Here is a 25,918-nt window from a genome sequence, read left to right on the forward strand (position 1 = left end):
GCATTTTTGGGCCGGCCCGGGGCTGTCATAATTTAATTAAAAGAGTATATTATTTTTTATCGACCGCGACGGTATTTGAGACACGAGTTGATTTTCTTGAAGGACATTGGGCTAGTCCAATGAAATCTCTCAGCCCTCCTCAGCATCAAATTTTGCCATTAAGCTGACCGGAGTTGGAGAGAAGTGAGTTTGAGTGAGTGTGAAATGGATAAGAAACAATAAAAGCACAAGGGGGGCGCAGAGAAGCTCAGAGAAAAAAGGCTAAAAAGGCTACAAGTGGACGCAGCAAAATGTGCCAAAATCACTAATATGTTTGCAAGTTCGACTGCAGCAGCGAATGCAGGGCTGTCGACATGTACAGAAGCAGTCCCATCGAGTGCACAGGTGGATTCAGAGGAGGAGGAGGAGAGAGACGTGACCCAGCAGCAGCAGGGACAGATTGAGGAGGAGGAGGAGAGAGACGTGACCCAGCAGCAGCAGGGACAGATTGAGGAGGAGGAGGAGAGAGACGTGACCCAGCAGCAGCAGGGACAGATTGAGGAGGAGGAGGAGAGAGACGTGACCCAGCAGCAGCAGGGACAGATTGAGGAGGAGGAGGTCAGAATAGCTTCTGTCAGCCCGGTAAGAAGTAGCCGAAATGTTAGCAGAATGAAAAGAGATGTCTCATGTAGGGAGGGCGGAGGGCTGTTGTGTGTGTGTGTGTGTGTATGTGTGTGTGTGTGTGTGTGTGTGTGTGTGTGTGTGTGTGTGTGTGTGTGTGTGTGTGGTGGGGGACCACCAGCTCCGCTTTTGATTGCCATGCTTTTGAGCGTTTGTCTGCAACCTGCATCAGGGCATGTCGTGTGCCTCCGCATATCGTATAAATAATCATGGTGGCCCGCCATGGCCAAAAATGCCACGGCCTTTTTGGTCCCAGTCCAGCCCTGTGTGTACGTGTATCAGAACATGACATTATGACCTGGCTAAATTCAGAGGTTAGATACTTATTGGTTTGTGCCTGTTGCTGTCCAGATTGTTTGTTTCTGTTATGATTCAACCTTTCAAACTTCAACACTATCCCCCTTACTCTGACACCATATATCATCTCCACAATGTCTTCTTTGTAAAAAACAACAAAGCCAGAGGGATGAACTACATGATAAAAGATGCTGACAACACATAGCTCCTTTCTCCTAGCCAGTGAGACATTATTCAAGATGGGAACTCCTCATTCTATCAGAAATATGTGCCACAGACAATGAAGACCAATTCAGACCACATCTTCAGAAGTCTACCGGCTGCAGCTCTAACAGTTTTCAGATACTTACCATCTTTATTCAACCAAATCAGCCAGCTGAGAGAGATCGTAGAGGAAATGCTGAATGGTTTCTAGTTAATGGTCTGAATCCTCATCAAGCTGCAGATTGGAAAGATTTCCTCACAAATGATGAAAACACAAAATCCCTCATTCATTTACTTCTGAAGCACTGGAGTCGTCCAGATATAAAGGAAGAGATATTTCTTTTTAATGGCCTGTCATCTTTATAGAGGCTGGTCAAGCTTTCAAAATTGGCTTACAATGCCCGAGGGATTTCCAAAAACCTTCACCGGCAAGGGCTTTACCGATTCCAGCGATAGAAATAGTGTCTGGTGTGCTGGAAAAAGGGGCGTAAGTGCCTCAAACTCATGATTTATTCTCATTTATTCTCATTTATTGCTGCGGTCCATCTCCGGAGCGCGCCACCAACGGCACTACGCTCTGCTTTGTTTCTAATACGCAGTGAGTCTATTTTCACCGGAGTACGCTGCAGGCAGGCGTCAAGCTGGACAGAATATGACAGATGGACAAGAAGTCAGACAAGGAAACGCACAGAGCATCCGGTCAATTTCAAAATAAAACACAATATATAGACTCCGATCGTATTTTTCATCACTTTATCAACATAACGTCAAAACAGGCACAGAATGAACATTTCATCATCAGAAAGACAAAGCAACATGTTGTTTGCATGTTTTTCTCTTTATTCCCGCGGGATCTTGTAGTTCTCCTGTGATGTGTCATGGTTGCACTCCGCTGCGCTGACGTCACAGAAATGGATCCAGTGTGAATGGGCGCGAGCCGTCCGACGGAGCAAAACCGTGGTGCTGACGGACCACGGCATGCACGGAGTATGTGTGAATTGGGGGTCAGAACGCCCTGGAATCCCTCAGGAGGAGCTGGAAAGTGTTGCTGGGGAGAGGGAAGTCTGGGTTGACTTCCTGCGCCTGCTGCCACCGCGACCCGACCTCGAATAAGTGGAAGAAAATGGATGGATGGATGGACAATAAAAAAGACACATGGGATTCAATAAACAAAATTCATTCTTTTATTTTAAAAGACCACTGTTGTATCAAGTGAATCATAAAATATTTATAAAATATTTCATTATTTATTCAACAACATATTGTAGGCTGATGTAAACCCTATAATATTATCTATTTAAATTAAATACAATAACCATCATTTTGCCCGGCCAGTCAGCACTCAAATGTGCGTATAGAGTGTTCTTAAGTGTTCATAACTTCTGTTCTTACCAAAGAACAAAAAAACATTGATGAATCCAAAATCTGCTAAAAAATGTTGTAAGTGATTAAAGTCCAGAATTGTTCTTAAGACCGGTTGGTGAATGAGGCCCATTGTTACTAGGTCTGTGATGTCCTTTAGGTGTGTTTTAGATAGCTCTGAGTGCTTGATATTTGCTTTAATTCAATGAAATATCCTCAAGAAAACATGAAAACCATGTAAAGGAGTGATGTACTGGCATCAGCCACAGCTCTTCTTCTGGAAATTGTACCCTCGAAAAGACGAGTCAGTCTCCTCCGTCACTGTTATTGACAAAGCTGTTGTTTTAAGTCCCGCCCTGTCTTGATTCTGATTGGCCGGTGAGGGAGAAGTGACATTGACGAGCTGCTCCAAAAGTTTGAACTGTTTTTAACTAAGAGCGCTGTGAACAAACAAACATTTTAGCACTCAGGGCGCTGAGCACTGAAAACACTGAACTCCATTGGTTTGTATTGAAAACTCTGTCTGTAAAAACAGGGCCCTAGGGACTGAAATTAATGAATTCATTTTCAATAAGCATGAACTACTTTGTCCCTTTAGGCGTACACTCTGCAGCATCTCCCTGTAACCTCAGTGATGGAAAAGAACGACTCCACTGCGCCTTTGAATGTCTCATTTACTTAAAGAACTACACGGCTCAGTTGATGAGGCAAAAGTAATATCCACCATGTGACTTCAAACATTTCCCTTTTCCAAAGTTCAGCTGTTAAGTTCATTTTGTAACCTTGATCCACAGGAAGCTCGTTATTTTCTTTCAAAATAAAAGCAGGTATTCAAACAGAGAAGTTTTTTCTTGTCACTGTAACTTTGCTAAATGTTGCTAAGTTCTGTTCTCATGATGGATCAATGCTGGGTCTTTGTAACATAACAATGAGTAAGGTCTTTTACCTGCTCTCTTGTAAAGTGTCTCGAGATAACGTGTTAACATGAATTGGTGCTTTACAAATAAAGATTGATTGATTGATTGAGAGAATAAAGTACCCTTAACTTAAGTTAAATAAAAAATAAAAGAATCACAAAATGCTGCTGAATGAAAGATTATTGAGTTTCAAACATGCATTACATGGTTACAGCTAAAGTCACTTTGAATACACAAAGGTCATCTTGGGCTCAAATAGGGCTGATGAATATAGTTATGTTTTTAAATACATGAAAAGGGTAGGCATGTTTGAAGAGAATTGGACAGTGTTTTTCTTTGTGTCTTGTAAGATGTTGTGGTAAACATTTCAAAACACAATGGCAGCAAGCCCCTCAATCTTATATTTGTAATTTGTCCTATGTTTCAGGTTACTCCCTGTCAAATGTCATACCTCTATCACTATTTATGGATTGATAGTATCTTTATATGTGCAGTGACATCATGTAGACTAAAGTCCCCGAGTTGGATGTGGTCATTATCATTTTGAGATGGCCAAAGGTTTATGCCAACAGAAAATAATGCTGAAAAGAAGCAAAATACCTGCTGAGGGCTGGACCTGGCTCACAGCCTTTTTACATTCCCCTTACCCATCATGCATTGTATCCATCCTGTATTACTCCTGGCCTTGGAGCCAGAGGAAGACATGTTATTTTGAAATGTGTCTAAAATATGTTAAAAAAGTGATGACTTCATTTTATTGTATTTATTTATTTTGTCAATGTGTTTCTGCTCTTCTCTCTTTGTCCTCACAGTGTGGACTAACCATGACCTTACTGAAATATCTGATTGAGAAAAACAAAGAAATAAAATGAAGAATCAATCCAGACACCAGTAAAATAATCCCTCAGTTCATCCTGTGTGTGATGGAGGTGAATGACTCAGTGAGCTGTGGTTTACTGCTGTCTTCCTGTCACAAACATTATCTGACTTCTGCTCATCTGTTGGTTTTTGTTCAGCCTGCTCGGATCATTTCTCACTGTGGGTGTTAACCCTTTTCCAACAGGAGCAGTAGTATGTGGCTGAATGAGAGGAATTAACCTTCTGGATCTGCAGCTCAACGCTGTTCTGTTTGATCACAGCTGAGAAATCATCTTTCTGAGGATGTTTGTAATAATCTTTGTACACTTCACCATCACTCCTATTAATCCACAGAATCCTTGTGAATGTTTCGTTGTCTTTTTTCTGGAACCAGAACACATAATCATCATAATCACACAGGTCTAAACGTTCACAGCTGAAGGAGACACTTTCTCCAACTCTCCTGGTCAGTGACAAACTGTCCTGTTTGAGCTCTGTTGTCATGGCAGCCAGCACTATAGAGAAACAGACAGATGGAGGTTAGTGAGACAGTTCTTTTTTTCAGCTCTGTCTCCAATTAATAACACTTTTTTCACCTCCTCGATGAGGTAATGTTAAAACCAGATCAGGATAATCCCACAGTTTAGTTAAAGTCATTACACAGAGACAGGGCTGGTTTATTACAGGTTGAGTTTGTTGGCTCCTGATTGGCTGGAAACACTCACCTGAGCTCACACAGCACAGAGCCACAGCAGGGAGGAGAAACATTTTGTTGTTTTCCTCTGGTGAACCTGACGAGAAGTGAGGCCAAACCAGGACGAGCTGCGGGGTCAGACTGAGCCGGGCGGTTTCTAACAGGTCCTCAGAACTCCCATCAGCCCCTGCTGCTGACTGATGATTGACAGCTGGGCTGGAGCTGCTGTGTGGTTTTCTGCAGAGTCTGAGGTTTTGAAGGAGGGAGGAGGCGGAGCTAAGTATCAACAGACAGGATACAGTAACCATAGCCTGTTTCCTGTGTGTTAATAGACAGGTGTTAATGTGAACACACACTGATCTCATCACTGATATGAATGTATTTAAAACTCTTTATGTACCCAAGAAGGAACTCTTATCATGAAGAGTAGAAAGATTAAAGTTTGTGTTCAATCTTTAAAGTAGAATCAGAAATACTTCTAGATTTGGTCCTTACAGTAGCTCTCACACACAACATAGCAGTAGAAATGTAGAGAAATAAACAGAATGAAATAATGAATCTAAATAAGAGATAAAACAATAAGAACAAGAAAGAGTGTTACAGTTATGTAACAAGCAGCATGTTAGTAAAGAATAAGCTTTGTATAAAGTGCAGATTATTAAATAATGTATCCATGTATTAAAGCACAGAGAGTATTTCTCAGTAGTTTCAGTATTGCACATTGTGGTAATGGACAGGTTATTGACCGTTTAAGATTCAGAGTACTGCAAAGTTTAAATAAATAACAAATGATGAATAATGGACGATCAATCATTCAATCAAACATTTATTTATCCTTGAAAGGACATTGAGGTTTCTCCTCACTCCCAATGCCATGAATGTGCTCCTGAGTCTGACCAGCACGTCGTGGAGGAGGTGGGAGACATTCTCCAAGAGGACATGCAGCTTAGACAGCATCCTGCTTTCTGACACCGCTCCATCAGAGAGTCCAGCTCCATCCCCACAACGTCGCTGGCCTTGAGGATCATTTTGTTGAGTCTGTTGGAGTCCACTACCCTCAGCCTGCTGCCCCAGCACACAACGAAGAAAGGATAGCACTGGAAAGCACAGACTCATAGAACATCCTCAGCATGGTCCTGCAGATGTTAAAGGACCTCACCCTCCTCAGGAAGAAGAGTAGACGGCCTCCATGTTCTTGGACCAGTCTCAGTTTATTGTCCAGATTTACTCCCAGTAATCCTCCACAATGACCACACAGATCCACTACCAGCTCCTAAAATGTTTTCTTTCTTTTTCTGTAGGCCTAATAGAAGACTACGGTATATCAGCCATTAGCCATTATTATGAAAATGTGTTTCTTAATTTTAATTTCATAGGTTTAAATAATGTGTTTAATATTTATTCCTCTGAACTGTAAAATGTTTCTCTTTCTTGATTTATATCTGACAGCAGATTATCACAAACACTATCAGACTGCCGGTGAAAACTGAAACACAAAGTGTTCATGTGGACAAAAAACCCCACAGTATGATGTTGTTCATCATCATTTAAGATAACTGATATTTCTCCCAGTGAATGTTGACAATATGATTTCATTATCAAATATTAGAATAAAGGCAGAAATCTGTTATAGGCCGCTGAGGCACAAACTTTGACCTTTGAACTACCCTTTAATAATTGTGCTTTACAAATAAAGTTTGATTGATTGATTAAAGTTTGGCAATGAATAAAAAAAGAGATCAAGTGAACCCAAATGGTTGTTACATTGAGTAAAGTTGCAGAGGTTGTGATTCTAATAAAAATTAAATGATACATATATTCATTGCTTGATACCATGGCAACACAAATAAAAGTCCTAGACCTGATATTGAATAGTTTCTTGTTTTTAATCTAAATTGCAGTCAAAGTCCTGCACATTGTCTACAACAAAAAAGTAGCAGGTATACACACCGGCTGAGTCGTATCTATAAAGCTCTTCTTGGTTTAGTTCCTTCTTTTTTATGTCCATACCTTCAAAGAACAAGGAGACACTATGCCTTGTGTTCCTGGGAGGTTTTTAAACTGTCTGTTCCCAGTGGTGATTAGTCTGTTGGGGCCCTAGGCAGAAATTCATTGGGGGCCCCTCCAACCACCATTATGTCTGCCAGTGTTCAGACACTCTTCCTCTTTCTTTTTTCACTCCCACACAGATCATTCCTCATCATTTTCCTTTAGTGGTTTAATTGTAATGAGGAATACTACATGAGAGGCTTAGCAGGGCAACAAGAGAGACTGCTGTCAAATGGGGCCCTATTAGGGAGGTTTCCTACTGTCATTGCAGTATTTGCACATTTTGAGCTACTGCTGTGGTTTTAAGTTTGTCTGCCTTGGGGGGCCCTTTCTGACCTGGGGCCCCAAGCAGTTGCCTTCCTTGCCTGTTGACAAGCAGCGCCTCTGTCTGTTCCTCGTGTCCACACTGACCTCGGGAAAAGAGCGTTTAGTTTTGCTGATCCCTCTGCAGGGATCTTTCTCCAGAATGACTTCTAACTGGAAGATCTCATTTCACTTGAAGCCTTTGGTGTTACGTGTAGTGTTTGTGTTTTCTCTCTCTCCTGTGTGTGCTCCCCAGGTGTTGCTCCTCAGCCTCAGAGTGCCCAGCCACACCTGTGGCTAATTACTAATCAGGAGCAAAACTATAAAGAGCAGGAGAGAGGAGGCTGCCAGTGGGTCATTCATCTACCTGTGTGCTTGTCTTTGAGGTGGAGAAAACCTGTGATCCTTCTGTGGAAGGAGTGTTTTGATTGAGGCCTTAGTCTTTGTATCGTTTGTTAGTTTTCTGATGTTTGATTAAGATTGATTGGCTTCTCTATTGTTTTGTGTTTTATAGAAGAAGCTTGTTTTGTGTTGCACCTTCATGTTTAGTTTGTTAATAAATCCTTTTGAACTTTGCTCATATTTAGTTCCTATTTCTTTTCCCTGGGTTTTAATGTATTGGTGTTCCCCTCATCCCCTAGTCATCTTGGAGAACGTAGAAGACAGAAAACGTTTGACCGCTGGACAGTGTCTGTTTTTTTTTTTTTATAGAAATCTGTGATCACAACTTCTGCACTTTATTTGTAAACTGATTAGCACATTGTAATTGTTGTCTGCTCTTCACTTATTGTTTGTGAACTGTTTATTAATCATGTCATGTTTATTATGACGTGAGCTGCTGCACTCTTGGCCAGCTCGTCGTCGTCAAAGAGATCTTGATCTCAGTGGGTTCATTACATACAATCAAATAAAAACATGTGAGAAGATAATGGGAAAGCTTTGGTTCAGGATTTTTGCTCATTAAAAAAATGTTCTACTTGTTTTAATTGTTATTTAGAAAAATCAAACAATGTCCAGTCTATGCAGATGTTTTTATTCTTTAAAGATGACATCTAAACATTTAAAAACAATATTACAAATGTATAATGATCTTTGCATTTACTTCATTTTTAACAGGCTTTACATTATAATAAGACTCTGAACTATCTAATGTGATTTCAATAAAGCAGCCTTGGATTAATGAAAATATTCACAGCTGTAAAAAGGAAAGCAGAACGCAAGTGAAACAAATCTGACCTTCAGATACTCTACAATATCATGAAGGACTTTTTAACACAATACAACAGAATGGTTAAGAATGAAACACAATACTTTTCTGAACTACTCTCCTGCAATCAACACAACCCAAGAATTTTATTCAAGACAATCAACCAATTAGTAAATCCAGATCCTCCAAGTGCTTCAGTTTACAGCAACGCAGATTGTGAAAAGTTTTTATCTTATTTTACTGATAAAGTGATGTCAATCAGAGCCTCAATTACCCCAAATGTTAGCTGCTCTGACTCCCTTCACCCTCAAGATAGAGTTCCAGTTTTATCCATTTACTTCAGCTGAACTTTTAGAAACAGTTTCACATATGAGAGTGTCTTCCAACCAGTGGTGTAGTGGTGCCTAAAGAAGTGGGTATACTCTTTTTACCCACAGTGTTTTTATTAAGTATCCGTCCAGCAGAGGATAAACAGCCTCTGTTATAAACAATGACATGTAAGACTATTCTCACAGATTAAGTTAGCACGTACTTGCAAAGCAGAGACAGAGTAGGAGGGTGATCCCTTCACCATCCTAAGAACAAAATGCAGCACACTACTGAATATAGTCAGTCAATCAATGGTGTGAATCAGAGGAGATTTATAAGTGGGCATACTCCGTATACTCTGCACTACACCAGTGCTTCCAACCCTCTTGATGTGATACCAACCAAGTTTTTACTCAAAGGAATGGACTCTGTCGGGCCCTGGCTGCTTTCAATTTTTAACAGTTCTCTGTCCAAGGGTTGGGTCCTTGACTATTTTAAAACTACCTGAGTACATCCACTGCTGAAAAAACTTGGACTAGACCCCCTCCCTGCTTCAGAACTACAGGCCAATTTCCAAAATGCCTTTTATTTCCAAGATTTTAGAAAAGATTGTGTTAAAACAATTTCTCGATGTGCTGGAAAATAATTGCATTTTTGAAAAACTTCATCAGGTTTCAGGAAATTTCACAGCACCGAGACTACCTTTCTTAAGGTGAAAAATGTCCTTATAATTACAGACACAATTGATCACATCATCCTGTTGAACAGACTAAAGCACTGGGTAGGGGTTTCTGGTACAGCATTAAACTGGTTTAAATTGTATCTGTCCAATAGAAAGTGCTGTGTGTCTGTTAATAACTTTGCTTCAGCCTTCTCTAGTGTGAAATATGGTGTGCCGCAGGGGTCGTCTCGGGGGCCATTTTATTTTGCCTATACATGCTCCCCTTAGGGCATATCATAAATAAACAGGGTGTGTTATTTCATTTTTATGCTGATGATACGCAGTTGTACCTGCCCATTAAATCTCTAGACCAAGGTATGCCGAGTTCTGTTAAAAACTGTCTGTCTGAGATTGAGAGCTGGATGTCAAGTAACTTTCTACAAGACTGAGATCAATTTAATTGGACCACAGCACCTGAGCAAATACTGCCATCTGCTGGTCCCCTAGTAAACCATATCAACCCTGCTGCCAAAAATCTGGGATTCTGGTTCGACAGCAACTTACATTTTGAGCAGCACACAACAAAGCCTGTACAGTCTTGTTTTTATCAGCTCAGAAATATCTCAAAAATTAGATCAATTTTAACTGTTAAAGACACAGAGACGATTTTACATGCTTTTATCTCATCAAGTCTTGACTGCTGTGATAGCCTTTTTACTTGCCTGAACCAAAAATCTAAAGATCAACTCCAGTTGGTACAGAACTCAGCTGCTAGGCTTTTAACCAGAACCAGAAAGCATAACCACATCACTCCTGTTTTAGCATCTAGGAGATCAGGTCAGCCGAATCAGTCATCTCTTTTAAGTCCCTTCTAAAAACAAACTTTTACTGGCGAGCCTTTCCTGAGTTTAGTTGATTTTAAATTGTTACTTAATTTCACCTTTTAAAATTATTTTAAAAGACACACACACACACACACACACATACACACACACACACACACACACACACGAACACACACACACACACAAACACACACACACACACACACACACATACACACACACACACTTTTAGGCTATATATCGAGCAACCATGTGTTAGATTGTAACAAAATGTATGTATAACTCTTTTTGAGATGTATATCTAGCCTAATGTTATGATTATTTAGGGCCAACGTTACAGCTTCTATCCTCCTAATGTTACCTGCTGCATGGCTGTTGAAGTGCAGGCCGAACTGCTGCATTACTGCTAGGAAGGGGCAGGGGGTCAACTGTGGGCTGCTGACTGATTTTGAAACAAAATAGTCTCTTTTAGGGAGCTTTGCTACCCTCTCTTCCTGTTCCTTTCTCTCCTGTCATTTTTTACTTCCGCTTGAAATTAATTAAATTAATATTGATATTTTGTTTACCATGTTTGTTCTATTTTTTTCTAACTTGTGAGCTATGGGACACTCCTGAATTTCCCCCAGGAGATGAATAAAGTATTTATCTATCTATCTTGAAAGGCATTTTGAATCGCTCGGTCGGCTCGGAGAGGTGCACTGTGCTCACCACCAGATTTTGGTCGTAACAAGCTACATGACATGATCACATTATTACCCAGCAACAGTGTTGGGAGTAACACGTTACAAAAGTAACACAATTACAGTAATGTATTACTTTTTGCTGTATCGCAGTAATATAACGCATTACTAATAAAATTTCAGTAATATTATACCCGTTACAAATCTCAGTAACGCGCGTTACAATGCATTTTAACCTGAGATGTGTTGTGTTTTAAGAATTCACCAACACCGCGACTCTGCAAGAGACAGAGAAAAATACAGCGAATAAGAGTACTTCCTGTTCCTGTCGCTAATACCGCCGTAAAATAACAAGAAGAAGAAGAAGAAGGAATTCGCTAAGATGACAGAGACAGATTCAACATCAAAGGACAAGAACATTATTGTCAAGTGCAATCTGTGTGCGAGTGCGACACCGAGGGAACTTTCTACATCCAAAAACAGCAACTTGAAGAAACACCTGGACCGGTGCCACGCTAACACCAAGTTGACAGAGAGAGATGCAGGCGGGAAGAAGAGAAAGAGAGCAGAGGACGAAAGTGCGGGAAAGAGTCAGACAAAGCAGCAGAAATTAAGTTTCTCTCGGTCTGCCGTGCTACTTGAACCAAGAGAAGTGAGGAGACAGGTGGCAGAGTATGTGGTGGAGGATATGCTGCCTCTGTCAACAGTGAATTCACCGGCTTTTAAAAAGTTTGTCTGCAAAATCCCCACCAACGCCAGCAATGACAAGGTAAGCTAACGTTGTCATAGAGAGTGGTTCATATACAGTATAACATAGGTCACTGGGTCATGCAGCTATCTAGCGTGTTATTATTACAAACAGCAACCTAAACAGCGACATAACGCTAATGTATATACCGGTAGGGCTTAAAGTATTCTGGCACCGTGCCGGCGTATGGCTGAGACTGAGGCTCATACAGATCAGATTCCTGCTCTTAAATGTGCGGTGGAGAAGTTTTTGGTTTAGAAGTGATTTTTGTAGAGACAGTCACAGTAGAAATGCCGCTAGCTGGCAGCTAAAAACACCGCACAGCTGACCGGAGAAACATAATATGACAGAGAGCTGTACCTGTGTGAGCTGACCAATCATAGCAGACTGGGCTTATCGGGAGGGGGGGGGGGGCCTTAAGGAGGACTGGAGATATTCAAAGTGTTTCGGGCAGAGGGTGAATGTCTCAGCTGCTTTTTACTCAAACACATAAGTTGTAATTATAGTGTTGCAGTATTGTTCACAGTTGTGTTGAAAGCTATTGCACTGTTACTGTTTACGTAAAGTATTTTCACATATAGTATTTGAAAATAAATGGTGCAAAGCACATGCTGTTGTTGAAGAGAAGTGAATCTGTACACTTCAGGCTCAGGATTTCTTTTTTTTACTTGAACCCCTGTACCAGTATCCATATATAATTAACCCATTTAAACACAGCACGAGTTTAACATGGAGTTATCTTCATTTTTCAGCATGTACTGCCAGACAGAAAAACATTTGCCAAAGATTTGGATAAGGCAGATGCTGTCATGGAAAAGGAGCTGAAGAAAACACTGGATGCCCAGCAGTATGTATCAACAACAGCAGACATATGGAGTGCCAACAACAAAAGTTTCATGGGGGTGACTGTGCACTGGATCGATGCAGATGCCTTGACATGAAAGAAGGCTGCGATAGCTTGTAAAAGATTTAGGGGTCGACACACATACGACGCAATTACAACAGAGCTAGAGGACATTTTTTCTCAATATGGACTGACCAACGATAAAGTGACTGCATGTGTGACGGACAATGAGAGTAACTTTGTGAAGGCGTTCAAGGAGCATCAGCAGCAACAAGTGGAGTCCGAGGAAGAGGTGGAGGGTGATGGCGAGGTGGAGTTCACAGACCTTCACAGTGTGCTTACTGCCGATGATGATACTCAGCATGGGCTATGTGTACTGTCTCCCCACCATAGATGCGCAGCCCAAACACTTAATCTAATTGCGAACAATGAGGTTGTTAATTGGCTGGTATCTAATCCAGAATCTAGAGCTGTGTATCGTAGTGCTACAGCCAAATGTTCAACGCTGTGGACAAAGGCCAGTCACTCCACAGTCACATCAGAGTGCCTGGAAGAGGTCAGTGATAGGAAGTTGATTGTCCCCACAGTAACACGGTGGAACTCATTCTATAACGCCTATGCTCGGATCACAGAAATGCCCCTGACTGACATCAATAGCCTCTGCACACAGCTTCAGATTAAATGTATGAACGACAGGGAATACCAGTTTCTCAAGGAATGTTGTGCCATTATGAAGCCTTTCACAGTCGCACTGGACATCCTACAGGGTGAGGACACTTGTTTTTATGGAACGCTTCAACCAACGCTAGAAGTTCTGATGGCCAAAACCTTAGTAATGAAAAATGGCCTATCACAAATGACCACTGGGCTGCCTGAGGTTATTGTGGGAGCAATCAAAACTCGATTTGCCACCACAATTGATTCCAAGGATGCACTTCTGGCTGCTGTCTCCCTGCCAAAGTTCAAGCTGCGCTGGGTAAAAGAAGAAGCCAGAAGAGACCACATCAAGTTCCTCCTCACAATGGAGTGCCGCTCCCTAACAACAGAAGAGCCTACAGCCCTGATGCCCGATGCCCCTCAACCTGCTGCTACCAGCGAGGATGACTTTTTTTCCTTTGATGTACAGCCCAATGCCACGGCTGATGTGCCCATGTCAGTGGAAACAGAGGTAAGTAGGCTATGGAAAGGTCCAGGCCATAAGTGCCTTTATAGTTCAGTTAATTTTACCAGCCTTCTTTGGCTGTATGCTACCTCTGTTGTATAGGCTATTTGGCTGTAACAGGTTTCCTGTTTAGCCTTCATTTTTTATTTTCAATTTTCTTATGTGTGTTTGATTTATTTTTAGTATTCTTGAAAAATGTGATCATCAGCTAGAGTTCTAGCTATAAGTTATTTAAATTTTACCAGCCTTTGTTTGGTAGCCTATGTATTAGCCATTTCTTGGCAAATTGGCCTTTGTTTTATTGATAAGCAGTTGATAAGCAACTCAAAAGTAGTGTAACACATTACAATTCAGAGGCAGAAATATTGTAATGTAACTAATTACTTTTAAATGACAGTAACTACTAATATATAATGTGTTACATTTTGGAAGTAACTTGCCTAACACTGCCCAGCAATCATCACAGCATATTTGGATATGACGAAAATATCAAATGAAATATTAAATTATTCATTTAATGGAATTGTTTTATATAGTCTGTTTATAGTTTATGTAGAATAAGAACATCATTTTGTTCTAGACTGTGACTGACTATAACACTCAAAAGAAAACCATGATGGAGATCGGTCTGCCTCTTCAAGTCACTATATAGTGAATGGCACCATTGAATTGTTAACATGTGCTTCTCTGGACTCAAATGTATCTCTGACAAAACGGTTTAATTAACATTCATGAAGTCAGAATCTAGAGGGGGTCCACTCCTCCTCTTCCTCCTCCAGGTTCTTCAAACTGGTTTGTGTATGTTTAGTGTTTTCCTCACACCAACAGCTCTCTGCACTCATTCTTATGATGCATTCATCACTGATCTACCTGACAGTGTTTTTTAAGTTTACAGTTTTGTTAAATGTATCACTCTCTTCATGTCCCCTATTTTTTTTTAAAGCAGGATCTGCTGTCATTTCCTGTTGTGTGTTTTTACTCCACTAGATGTCACAGTGGTTGAAGCAGCCGTGAGGTTAGCGCGTCACCATGATATTCCTGCACTTACTCTGACTAACCAAAGGGTGGTGCTCTTTCTCCTTAATGAGTCCTGTCAGCATCAGCAGCAAACACAGACATCTTCCATCTGATCAAGAATTCGTTTTCATTTTGAGTTTCTCTGAAGTCTGCATTCTGTCAAATAAAAAAATGAAGTTTATTTGTGACTTTATGCCTCTGGACTCTCTTCTGTTACACCTCTATCTCAGTGGAAAACTTCTTGCAGACTCAGCGAGAATTGAAATCCAGCAGAGAGAGGGAGAGGAGTCGTGAGTTCATACAGCAGCCGATATGTTTCTGTTCTCAGAGGTTATCAGGAGTTATAAAACAATAGATGATCAAACACAGCAGACGAGCTCTGTGGGTTTCCTCTTTGCAGCCTCCTCCTCACCGTTATCTGAGGTTTTTCATATTAATAACACAACGACAGTTACAACCTTTGAATGTGGTTTAATAATTGTTCCAGGAATTTTACTTTGTGCTGAAAACTTTCTCAGGTCTAATCGTTGGTATTAATCTGTGAGAGAAAAACTGTTTATATAATGAACTCGGAAACTGAGACACTGATAATGTGAAACTTCTCTAATAAGCTCTGACACTTTTCAAAAATAAGATCACATTTAATCTTTAATGGAGTGAGCTGTTGGTGTAAAAATAAATAGAAGAGAATGAGGTAGGAGGAGGGGAAAAAAAGAGAAGAATGACATTAAAAACAAGAAATCTTAACAATAATAATAAAAAAATGTATATCCACTTTAAAATATTGAGCTGATAATTACTGAAACCTGATGTAAGTCAGGAATTCTCATTTCCAAGATGTTTAAAAGGAACGATAACAGCAGACAGTATTGTTTTTTTTAAAGTACATTTTCTAGAAACACAACTGGTATATTGTGTGAGATTATAAAGGCACTAATGTCCCCCATAAGAAAAGCAAACGATACTACTGTTCGGATCAGGCCTGCAGTCACTGACCTCTATAATCACATTTAAAATCTAAAGACAGATTCTGAGTTTTATAGTGAACTTACTTTATAATCTCAAGAACTCTGAGTTTGTCTTTGGAAATGTTCCCTTTTCTGTTTTTGGTTTGTTTTAGAATGGCTCTAATACGCCGTCGTACTTTTCTGCTGTCATGCATGAAGCTCTTTGTTCTCCTTTGAAAAGAGCTACACGAATAGAGTCATAATTATATTTTTGTATTATGCACACGAGGTACCCTCCTTTTTTTGCATTACTTTGCGTTGCATTAGAATCATTCATCTTACATCTAAATGTAAACTGAAGCCATCGCTGTCACTTTTTGACACCCAATAAAATTGATTGAAATGCGATGAAATGAAGAAGGTCAGAGTCGAACCCAGGCCGCCGGCCTCGAGGGAAATAGCCCTTTACATGGTTCATAACCACTGGTCTACGCAGCAGCATGCACTGAAAACTAATACAGTATAAAGTCGGGCTCAGAAGGTAAAGAGAAGTCTTTGTTCAGGATTCATTTTAAATCAAAACATTATGTTCTTAATTATAGAAACGACACAACAATGTTTAATATATGCGACTTTATTCTTTCAGCTCGTCAGTTCAACATACTTTTTTTTTTATTGAATTTACTTTAAAAAAACAATATTTTTTACAGGCGCACTGTGAACTAGCTAAAATGTAAAATCACTATATTTTAAATACATGAGATCTTTAGTAACTTCTGCCTAAATTTGTGATTCTGTATTGATTTGTTTAAAACATTTTATTGTAAATTAGCAGAAAAAAAGCAATCTATGTAAAGTCCCTACCAAAACAAAAACGTTTTAAATCCTCCATAAACGAGAAAATAAAATAAGAAAAGCACACAGCATGTTTTTTTCATCTTTCAGCTTCAGCTCTCCACTGAAGAAGCTGCTATGTCATGTTTTGTTTCTACATGTAAACAAGAGTATCATCAGCGTATAGCTCTACATCAACACTGACACCACCGTTTAAAGGGTCAACAGTGAACCTGCAGACAAATCAACACACTGAATTTTTACAAGTTTACTTTTCTTTGTGAGCTTTTTGTTCCTGGTCAATGTGTGTGCTTGTATTCATAGCTTCTTGTACATTTTATTCTCTGTGGTGTGTGAAACTATAAAGAGAGCTTGTTACGAGAGACTGAGGGCCTGATTAATTAAGAAAGCATCTTAGCCGCTAATAGCTCTAAACATTGCGCATCATTTGCTAAAGTATTATACAAAACAATAACATTTACTGTATATAATATAGGATTTGTTTTACACTGCTGCAAAATGTTGTTTGATCATAATTGCATATATATAGTCATGATTGACATTTTTAAATTCATCTAAGCGATAAAGGAGATACATTTATGAGATGTTCCTGAGGACGGTCAGCAGGAAGAGTCCACAGCAGTACACCAGACTCTTCACTGTCAGCACTGTGTAGAGCAGCAAGAACAGCTTCACCTTGTATGGAGACGGGACAGAGGGATCCGCTGCAGGTAATGGAACTGAAAAAGAATAAAATCATCAACAACGTCAGTCCTCTGTTTTTCTTTCTTTTAACAGAGTCACTAAATGAAGATGAATCTACGCTGCACAATGTCACCAAACCTTCATTCCCTGTATCTATCAGAGCCTCCACTGTTCCCCCCTCGTGCTGCACGTAGCAGCTGTATTCATAGCTGAACTTTGTCTGATAGATCTGTAAGACGGAGGCAGTACATCCAGACTCTCTGAGCTCCAGCTGCTGTCCGTCAGCAGAGGGCAGCTCCTCTAAAGATCCGCACTCCGTTTGTCGTCTCCAGGAGATTCTGACCACAGGAGGAAACATGGCTGAGGCCAAACACAGCAGGGAGCTCTTCTCCTCCAGCCGGCCTCTGGATGCTGCCGGGTACACGCTCACCACGGGCTTCACCACCTGCTCCTCGTCTTTGAAAGAGAAACAAGTAACACACACACACACACACACACACACACACACACACACACACACAGTCAGCAGCATTAACGGCATTCAGTCTGATCCTAAACCTAAAACAAGTAAGGGGAAAGTAGGATTATAGCAGCAATAGAATATAATTTTATATTTTGTTATATTTTGTATTTATACATCATATTTTATCATGCTGTTTATAATTTCATTAAAATATATTTTCATACAACTTTAACAACTCTTACCTTTATCGGGGTTTGCATATAATTATGAATTACATATTAACCTTCAAGAAAACTCTTTAATCATTTTGAATAAATTAAAAACTAAAAATATATAAATATAAAAACCATGTTGTTTACTCTAATTAATACAGATAAATAAAATCCATACAACAGTTATTTCAGGGTGTTTGTTATTTATTAAATATTCAGTGTTATGTTTTGAAATGTCAAATAAGGTCAAACTTGATTTACAAACTAAAGACAAAGGTTTCATAAATCCCCGAGAAGACATTTAAATAGACGTATGATAACGTGTGATATCAGACAACATATAGTTCAAATGATTGTCTCTGAAAAACAGTTTTTCCTTCTGTATTAAATATATATAATGATATAAATGTGAATCATTTGAGCAAGTTTATTTGTAGATTCACACAGAGAAGAAGTCAACGTGTGATAACAAAGAGTGGGCTCTAGACCTGCTCTTTTTAAAGTGTCTTCAGATAACATTTGTTAGAAATCAGAGCCATACAAAGAAAGATTGATGAGTTGATTCACACAGTTCAAAACAGAGCACTAACAACATGTTCAAGTTTGAGCCCAACAATCATTGGTTTGACTATTTGATCCTTTTTAATGTGTTTCATTCAAACAAAGTCTTTTTCTTCTAATGTGGCTTTCTAAGTCGTTAAAGATCAGAAACTCTTTGGAGTCGCCTCGTCAGTCGCACTTCTTGTCCTTAAACCTTGTTAGTTATTTTTAATGAACCTCTTATTGAGCCTCCAACTCTTTAAAGTGTACATTTAATATGGCCTTGAACCCTGATTACATTTAAAATATCATTTAAATATCTGTTTGAAGACACCATCAAATCAAATATAATTATTGTGAGCTTTATTTTACAGGTTTTTATTCCAGGATTATTAAAATGTTCTTTACAACATATGAAACAGAATAACAGAATACCTTTAACCTTATTTAACTTTATTTATGTGTTGAGATTTGAACATCTTAGAGGTAACATCTTTTCATGTCTCAATAGCTGCACGCCTTAAAAAAAATCTCCTCTTATTATAAAACTTTAATAGTTAATGACTCAAACAGGAAAAGAAAATTAAAGTTACATTTCAGACGACTGAAGGAAATCAAAGTTTATTCTTACCTGAAACAAAGAGTCTAGTTCCAGAGCCAAAGATCAGGATCGAATTACTCCCCCACAGTGAAAAGACGTGATACAAAAACCTGTCTGCTGGTGAACTACACAAATCATGAACCAGGATCAAACCTCAAACACATTTCTACTTCAGCGTCTCTTCCTCTTTTTCTTCCTCTCAGAATGTTTCTCCTTTAACGGTGATGTCTGTTGTTTCATTTGTTAAGTCCACAATGTTTAAACTGGAGCTGAAGGATGGATGAATGGACTGGTTTGAAGTGTGGTACAGACCTTCTTGGTCCCCTGAGGAGGAAATAAATGAATTCACTTTGTTGATCGAGCACTGGGGATGAACTGAGCTCTCTGTTCTTTTGCTACTTTCATTGATGATCTCATGATAGAAAGCTGTGTTCTCACTTCACTTTGCCATCGAGCACACTGATATTAATACAGACTGTCCAGTGTTTATTACCCACGTAGTACAAAATGTAGTTATTTGATCCAGCAGAGTTTTTTCTTATCTCACCACAGCAGAATATTGTTCATTTAGAGACGCTGTAATAGAGATGATGCTGGACCTATAGCTCAGATCAGCAGAATTATGCTTGATTCCTCACATACATTTTCTGAAACACATCATTTTCTGAGACCAGGGGCGTCACTAGGTTTTAAGGACAGGGGAGGCTTAGCCCCCAAGAGATGCATAGGATGTGAGCGAACGTAGCGCGCGAACACAAAATTTCACAAACAGCTAACAAAGACTGAGAAATTATTTATTATTATTATTTCAGTCTGTTTTTTGAATACAGTACAAGAACAAACACAGGTTTGCATAGTAACAGTATGTTTACAGCATTAACAATAAAAGTAAGCCAAGTACACCATTTTTAAATAACATGGCTACAACTGCGAGTTACTTAGTGGGTGTGTTTTTAAGGGTGGCAAATCGGTCTATCACTCTGTTGTGACTCATGCTGAAGTGTGTCTGTTTCAATTGACATGACTGCAAGACTGTTAAGTCTTTTCTGACCCATTGTTTGATGCAGCCAGGAGTGCAGCAGATGCAGTGCACTAAAGGACCTTTCACATGAGCAGCTGCTTACAGGCACTGTTAGGGCAACTTGTATGGTTGCCTTCAGAGAGGGAAACATGTCTGAATCAAGGAGGTTGTGCACAGACAACATATCTTTGGGTGAACATCCAGCCTCTGTTTTCCGGGCAAGAAAGTTTCTGGCCACCAGAACCTCCTCTGTTTTCAGGTCAATGCTGTAGTGTTTTGCAAGTTCATTCAAGTGTGATTCACTCAAGAAGTTCTCACATTTAGGACTGCATGCCTGGATGCCTTTTAGTAGCCCTGCATCTACACTGCAAAATCTTTGCTCAAGCTTGCCAACCATCCTATCCACACAAGGGAAAAGTAACTCTCTCCTCAATGTGTCTGAGTTGTTCAATTCAGTGCGTGAACCTGCAGTTGCCTCCAGCACAAAATCCTCCATTTTCCTCTGTTTATTCCTTGTCTTGGCACCTGGTTCAGGGATACTGTGGGTGTGGCACAGGGCTTTGGTTCTCTCATACAGCTCTGTGGCAAATGCATCTGTGTCTGAAACATCAGTAGTGCATAGACTGCTGAGAACTTATAGAGCTTTGCTCTGAGACCAACAGCTATGAGGGATCCAATGGCAGAAAGGCACTCCAAAATGGCAGACAATGTCTCAAGAACTGCACTGATTGATCGCAACTGACATGCCCAGCGAGTGTTTGAAAGTTGCACAAGCTCAATTGTTGTCAATCCAAGCCTTGTGTGAGCCTCCATGAACTTATGATGACTCACTAGGGAGGTGCTGAAGAAAGAGTACACACACTCCAACAAGCTGAAAAGCTCCACAGCCTCTGGGATGGCCTTGCAAGTGTGGCACAACACCAGGTTAAGTTCATGAGCATAACAATGCACATAGATAGCTTCAGGATGGAGCCTTCTAAAATGTGCTTGTACACCTCCAGTGGACCCACTCATGGCGGCTGCACCATCATATGTTTGTGCTACACACTTAAGCTTTGCAAGACCATTGTTTTGGATCTGCTGCTGCAGCTCATTTGCAATGGACTGGGCATCAAATGATTTTATCTCTGCAAGTGCTAGGAAACGTTCTTTCACTGCCCCCTCTGACACATACCTGACACAAACAGCTAACTGCTCTGATTTTTCATCCCTTGCCTCATCTGCCATGATGGCATAGATTTTGGACTTTGTCATTTCAGACACAATGACACTAATAACTTCCTGGGGACAACAGTCAATCATGTCATTCTGGGATGTTGGTGAGATATAATGAGCATTTGATGCACTTGAGGAGTGGTGTGTGGCTGGGCTGGCGCCTCCTGAAGTCGACAATGATCTCTTTGGTTTTATCGACGTTCAGGGTCAGGTTGTTGGTTCTGCACCAGTCAACCAGATGTTTCACCTCCTCTCTGTAGTCCATGTCGTTGTTATCACGGATGAGGCCCACTACTGTTGTGTCGTCTGCAAACTTCACGATGTGGTTAGTAGTGGTCCTGGCGCAGCAGTCATGGGTCATCAGGGTGAACAGCAGCGGACTCAGGACGCAGCCCTGAGGGGAGCCGGTGCTCAGGGAGATGACACTGGAGGTGTTGTTGCCCACCCGCACAGACTGGGGTCTGTTTGTGAGGAAGTCAAGCAGCCAGTTACATAGGGGGGTGCTGAAACCAAGGGGGGCCAGTTTGCTCACCAGATGCTGCTGGATGATTGTATTGAACGCTGAGCTGAAATCCAGAAACAACATCCGCACATATGTGTCCTTCTCTTCCAGATGTTGTAAGCCCAGGTGGAGTGCAGAGGAGATGGCATCCTCTGTGGAGCGGTTAGCAAACTGGTACGGGTCGAATGTGGGGGGAAGTCTGGAGACAATGTGGTCCTTTACCAGCCTCTCCAAGCACTTCATCATAATGGGGGTTAGTGCTACAGGGCGGTAGTCATTGAGTGAGCAGATTGTGGATTTTTTAGGCACTGGTATAATTGTAGCAGTCTTTAAACATGATGGTACCACAGCCTGGATCAGCGAGGTGTTGAAGATGTCTGTGAGAACCCCAGCCAGCTGGTCAGCACATTCCTTAAGCACCTGTCCCGGTATGTGGTCAGGGCCCGCTGCTTTCCGGGTGTTCACTCTCCTCAGGGTTCTCCGGACATCAGCTGTGTCCAGGCTGATTGGCTGCTCATCGGAGCGAGGAATAGATTTCCTCGCTGGAGTGGTGTTGAGTGCCTCAAACCTTGCAAAGTAGTTGTTGAGGTCGTTGAGGTCGTTGATGTTGTTGTCACAGGGGGGAGGAGTAGCTTTATAGTCTGTGATGACTTGTATGCCCTGCCACATTCGTCTGGTGTTCGTGGGGTCCTTGAAGAAGTCCTGCACTTTCTGACTGTGAGCACGCTTTGCAACTTTTATGGCACGGTTCAGGTTGGATGTGGCTGTTTTTAGTGCCACCATGTCGCCAGATCGCATACATCCTCTGGCAGAGGTGTAAAGAGTACTAATATATTCTACTCAAGTAAAAGTACTGTTACTTTGATAAAATTACAAGTAAAAGTACCAGTTTAAAAATGTACTCAAGTAAAAGTAAAAAGTAACTCGTTTAAAATGTACTTTAAGTAAAAGTTACTTCGTTACTTTTTTTAAAAACACATCTCTCGTGTGTCGTGAAAAAAGGACGAGAGGATATTAATCTCAAAGTTTTTTTAATTAAAGGCAAAACTTCTCTCTGTCTGTCTCTCTCTCTCTCTCTCTCTCTCTCTCTCTCTCTGTCTTTCTCCCTGTCTCTCTCTCTCTCTCTGTGTCTTTCTCTCTCTCTGTCTCTCTCTCTCTCTGTCTCTCTGTCTCTCTCTCTCTCTCTGTGTCTTTCTCTCTCTCTGTCTCTCTCTCTCTCTGTCTCTCTGTCTCTCTCTCTGTCTCTCTCTCTCTGTCTCTCTCTGTCTTTCTCTCTCTCTCTCTCTCTCTCTCTCTCCCTCTTTCTGTCTCTCTCTCTCTCTCTCTCTGTCTCTCTCTCTCTCTCTCTGTCTCTCTCTCTCTCTCTGAGTGGATTGTGAGTGGCAGCGTGAGCTTCGTCGTGAGTTTCAAACTTTTGAATGTTTGTGTGTTATTTTTCTTTCTTTCTTTAACATAGTTAGTGTTTAGTAGTTTGTTGTTGTTTAGTTGTTTGTTTACCAGAGAAGCTGACACGCCGACATGCAGTGAAGTTGGTGCTGGCTGTCAGCTGCTCGGTGGAGGAGGCTAGTTTAGCGGTTGGAGAGGTGGTGGGTTACAGCAGTGTGAGGTCTGCCTCCCGCATGAACGGGGCCATCGTTATTTTTTTAGATAGCACGGCTAAAGTGAACGATGTAGTCGAACAAGGTGTAGTCATTAAGGACACTTTCACCTCTGTTCTCCCCCTGATCAACCCGGCTAAAAGAGTCACCATCTCTAACGCCCCCCCGTTCATTAAAAATGAAATGTTGGTTAAAGAGCTGTCCAGGTATGGGCAGGTAGTGTCCCAGGTTAAGATGGTGTCTCTGGGATGCAAGTCCCCCCTGCTCAAACACGTTGTTTGTCACAGAAGACAAGTTTTCATGGTCATGAAAAACAATTCAGATGATCTTAATTTGTCTTTTAATTTCAAAGTCGATGGTTTTAATTACATGGTGTTCGCAACATCAGCGACCATGAAGTGCTTTGGGTGTGGTGGAGAGGGACATTTAATCCGCTCATGCCCGGAAAAAAATGTTCATGTGCGGGGAAATGCTCAGGCAGCACCGGCTGCTGAGGTCACGGCGGCTGTGACCCCCGGGCCGTCTGCTGTGACCCCCGGGCCGTCTGTGACCCCCGGGCCGTCTGCTGTGACCCCCGGGCCGTCTGCTGTGACCCCCGGGCCGTCTGCTGTGACCCCCGGGCCGTCTGCTGTGACCCCTGGGCTGGCTGCGGCTGCAGACGCGGCACCGTTCGATGCTGCCGCCGCGGAGCTCGGCGGAGCTGTCGCGGTGCTCGGCGGAGCTGAGGCCGCTGTACCGGGTCCTAGCGGAGTTCTTTCAGACAGAGCTGCTGCTGGGCCTCAGAAAAGTCAAGTGTCTGATGTAGAAGAGCTGTCAGTGGTCAGTGATGAGGGCCAGGTAAAGAACAGTAAACAGAGAGACAAAGAAAAGGAGAGAACTGAATGTGATTTAAGTGAGAAAGAAAAAAGTTTGATCAGTGAAAGTCAGGAGGTAAGTCAAGAAAGTGATAATAGTGTGTGTGTTGATTATGTTGAAGATGAGGATATGTCTGATGAAGAGTCATTAAAGATTTCTCAGAAAAGGAAGAGTGAAAGCTTTCAGGGCAGTACTAAAGCAGTGAAGAAGGACAGAAAGACAGGAGCAGGAAGAGCAGAGAGTGACAGTGAGCTCATGTCCACACAAGAAGAAGGTCCAGTCACTTACACCTCAGCTCACATTAAAAAGTTTCTACAGGACACCAAGGGCCTCAGGCTGCTCAATTTAGAGGATTTCTTTCCATACCTGAAGTGTTTTTTAAGTTCAGCTCGGCCTTTAAGTAGGAGCTCCAGTGCTTTTGGGGACGACGGCCTCACAGGTCAAGAGATCTTTCGTCTCAAAAAACTGATCGGGAAAGCGAAAGCACAAATCAACGATGATGATGTTTAGACTGTGTCTCATCTCTTTCCTCTTGTTGTGTTTTTATCTTGTTTCTTTTTTAAACTCCTATCTCTCAATGTGTGAATTTAAAATTGGCACCTTAAATTTAAATGGAGCGAGAGATGATGCAAAAAGAGCTGCACTATTTCAACTGATGGAGTTCAAAAAGTTAGATATTTTAATGTTTCAGGAGTCACACAGTGACTCTAAGAACGAGTGTCAGTGGAGGAAGGAGTGGCCTGGGGAGGTGATCCTCAGCCATAAGTCCACCTGTAGTGGAGGAGTCGGCTTTATTTTTTCTAGAGGCTTTCTGCCTGCTTCGTGTGAAGAAGAGGAGGTCATTGAAGGCTGTTTATTGAAAATTAGAGTGCAGTATGAAAATGTAAAAATGACTCTGATTAATGTGTATGTCCCATGTCACGCTGTGGACAGGTTGGGTGTGTTGAGTGTTTTGTGTGACACTGTTAAAAAGTGCAATACAGGGGAGTATTTATTCTTGGGGGGGGATTTTAACTGTACAGCAAACCCAGGTTTAGATAGAAACCACCAAGAGCCTCACAGCGCCTCCTCACACAGACTCAGACAGTTTTTAGAAACACACGAGCTGCTGGATGTGTGGAGGAGTTTACACCACACACACAGACAGTACACATGGAGTCACTCTAAAGACAATGTTTTATCTCTGGCCAGGTTGGATCGCTTTTATTGTTTTAAACACAACATGAATGTTTTTAAAGAGTGTCTTATTGTCCCTGTAGGCTTCACTGATCACTGTCTCGTTTATTGTTCTGTTTTTATTAAGAATGTCAGACTTCAAAGTGCGTATTGGCATTTTAACACTACACTGCTGCACGATAAAACTTTTAAGTCTGCACTGGAGTACTTTTGGGTCACTCACAGACAGCTTAAGTCTGATTTTAAAACCATTCAGCAGTGGTGGGACTTTGGAAAAAGTCAGATTAAACAGTTGTGTCAGCAGTACATTTGCAATGTCACCAGGGACATTAGCAGATCTTTGAGAGATCTAGAGATTGAAGTGGTAGAACTACAGGGTTTAGTTGATGCCACAGGAAATCAGGGACATTTAGCTTCCTTAAAATCTAAAAA

General features: G+C 41.2%; 1 protein-coding gene across 1 annotated transcript; it reads right to left on the minus strand.

Annotated features, from left to right (window-relative positions):
* Positions 1-16,388: 16,388 nt before the first annotated feature.
* LOC114918627 (uncharacterized) lies at positions 16,389-22,640 on the minus strand. The gene is made up of 4 exons (XM_065954440.1): positions 22,517-22,640; positions 20,606-20,740; positions 17,442-17,759; positions 16,389-17,338 (listed from the first exon to the last, which is right to left on the minus strand). The coding sequence occupies exons 1-4, from the start codon at positions 22,638-22,640 to the stop codon at positions 17,196-17,198; spliced, it is 720 nt and encodes a 239-aa protein (XP_065810512.1). The 3' UTR covers positions 16,389-17,195.
* Between the last annotated feature and the right edge of the window lie 3,278 nt (positions 22,641-25,918).

The sequence above is a fragment of the Labrus bergylta genome, chromosome 4, assembly GCF_963930695.1.
Source record: "Labrus bergylta chromosome 4, fLabBer1.1, whole genome shotgun sequence".
Classification (NCBI taxonomy): domain Eukaryota; kingdom Metazoa; phylum Chordata; class Actinopteri; order Labriformes; family Labridae; genus Labrus; species Labrus bergylta.

Excerpts from the sequence above, each read along its gene's own strand:
- LOC114918627 (XM_065954440.1), bottom strand. The coding sequence starts at position 22,640 with ATGGTGGCACTAAAAACAGCCACATCCAACCTGAACCGTGCCATAAAA. Across the intron at positions 20,741-22,516 it reads CACCAGACGAATGTGGCAGG|ACACAGATGCATTTGCCACA; the intron begins GCATACAAGTCA and ends CTGATGTTTCAG. Across the intron at positions 17,339-17,441 it reads GATAGATACAGGGAATGAAG|TTCCATTACCTGCAGCGGAT; the intron begins GTTTGGTGACAT and ends ATTCTTTTTCAG.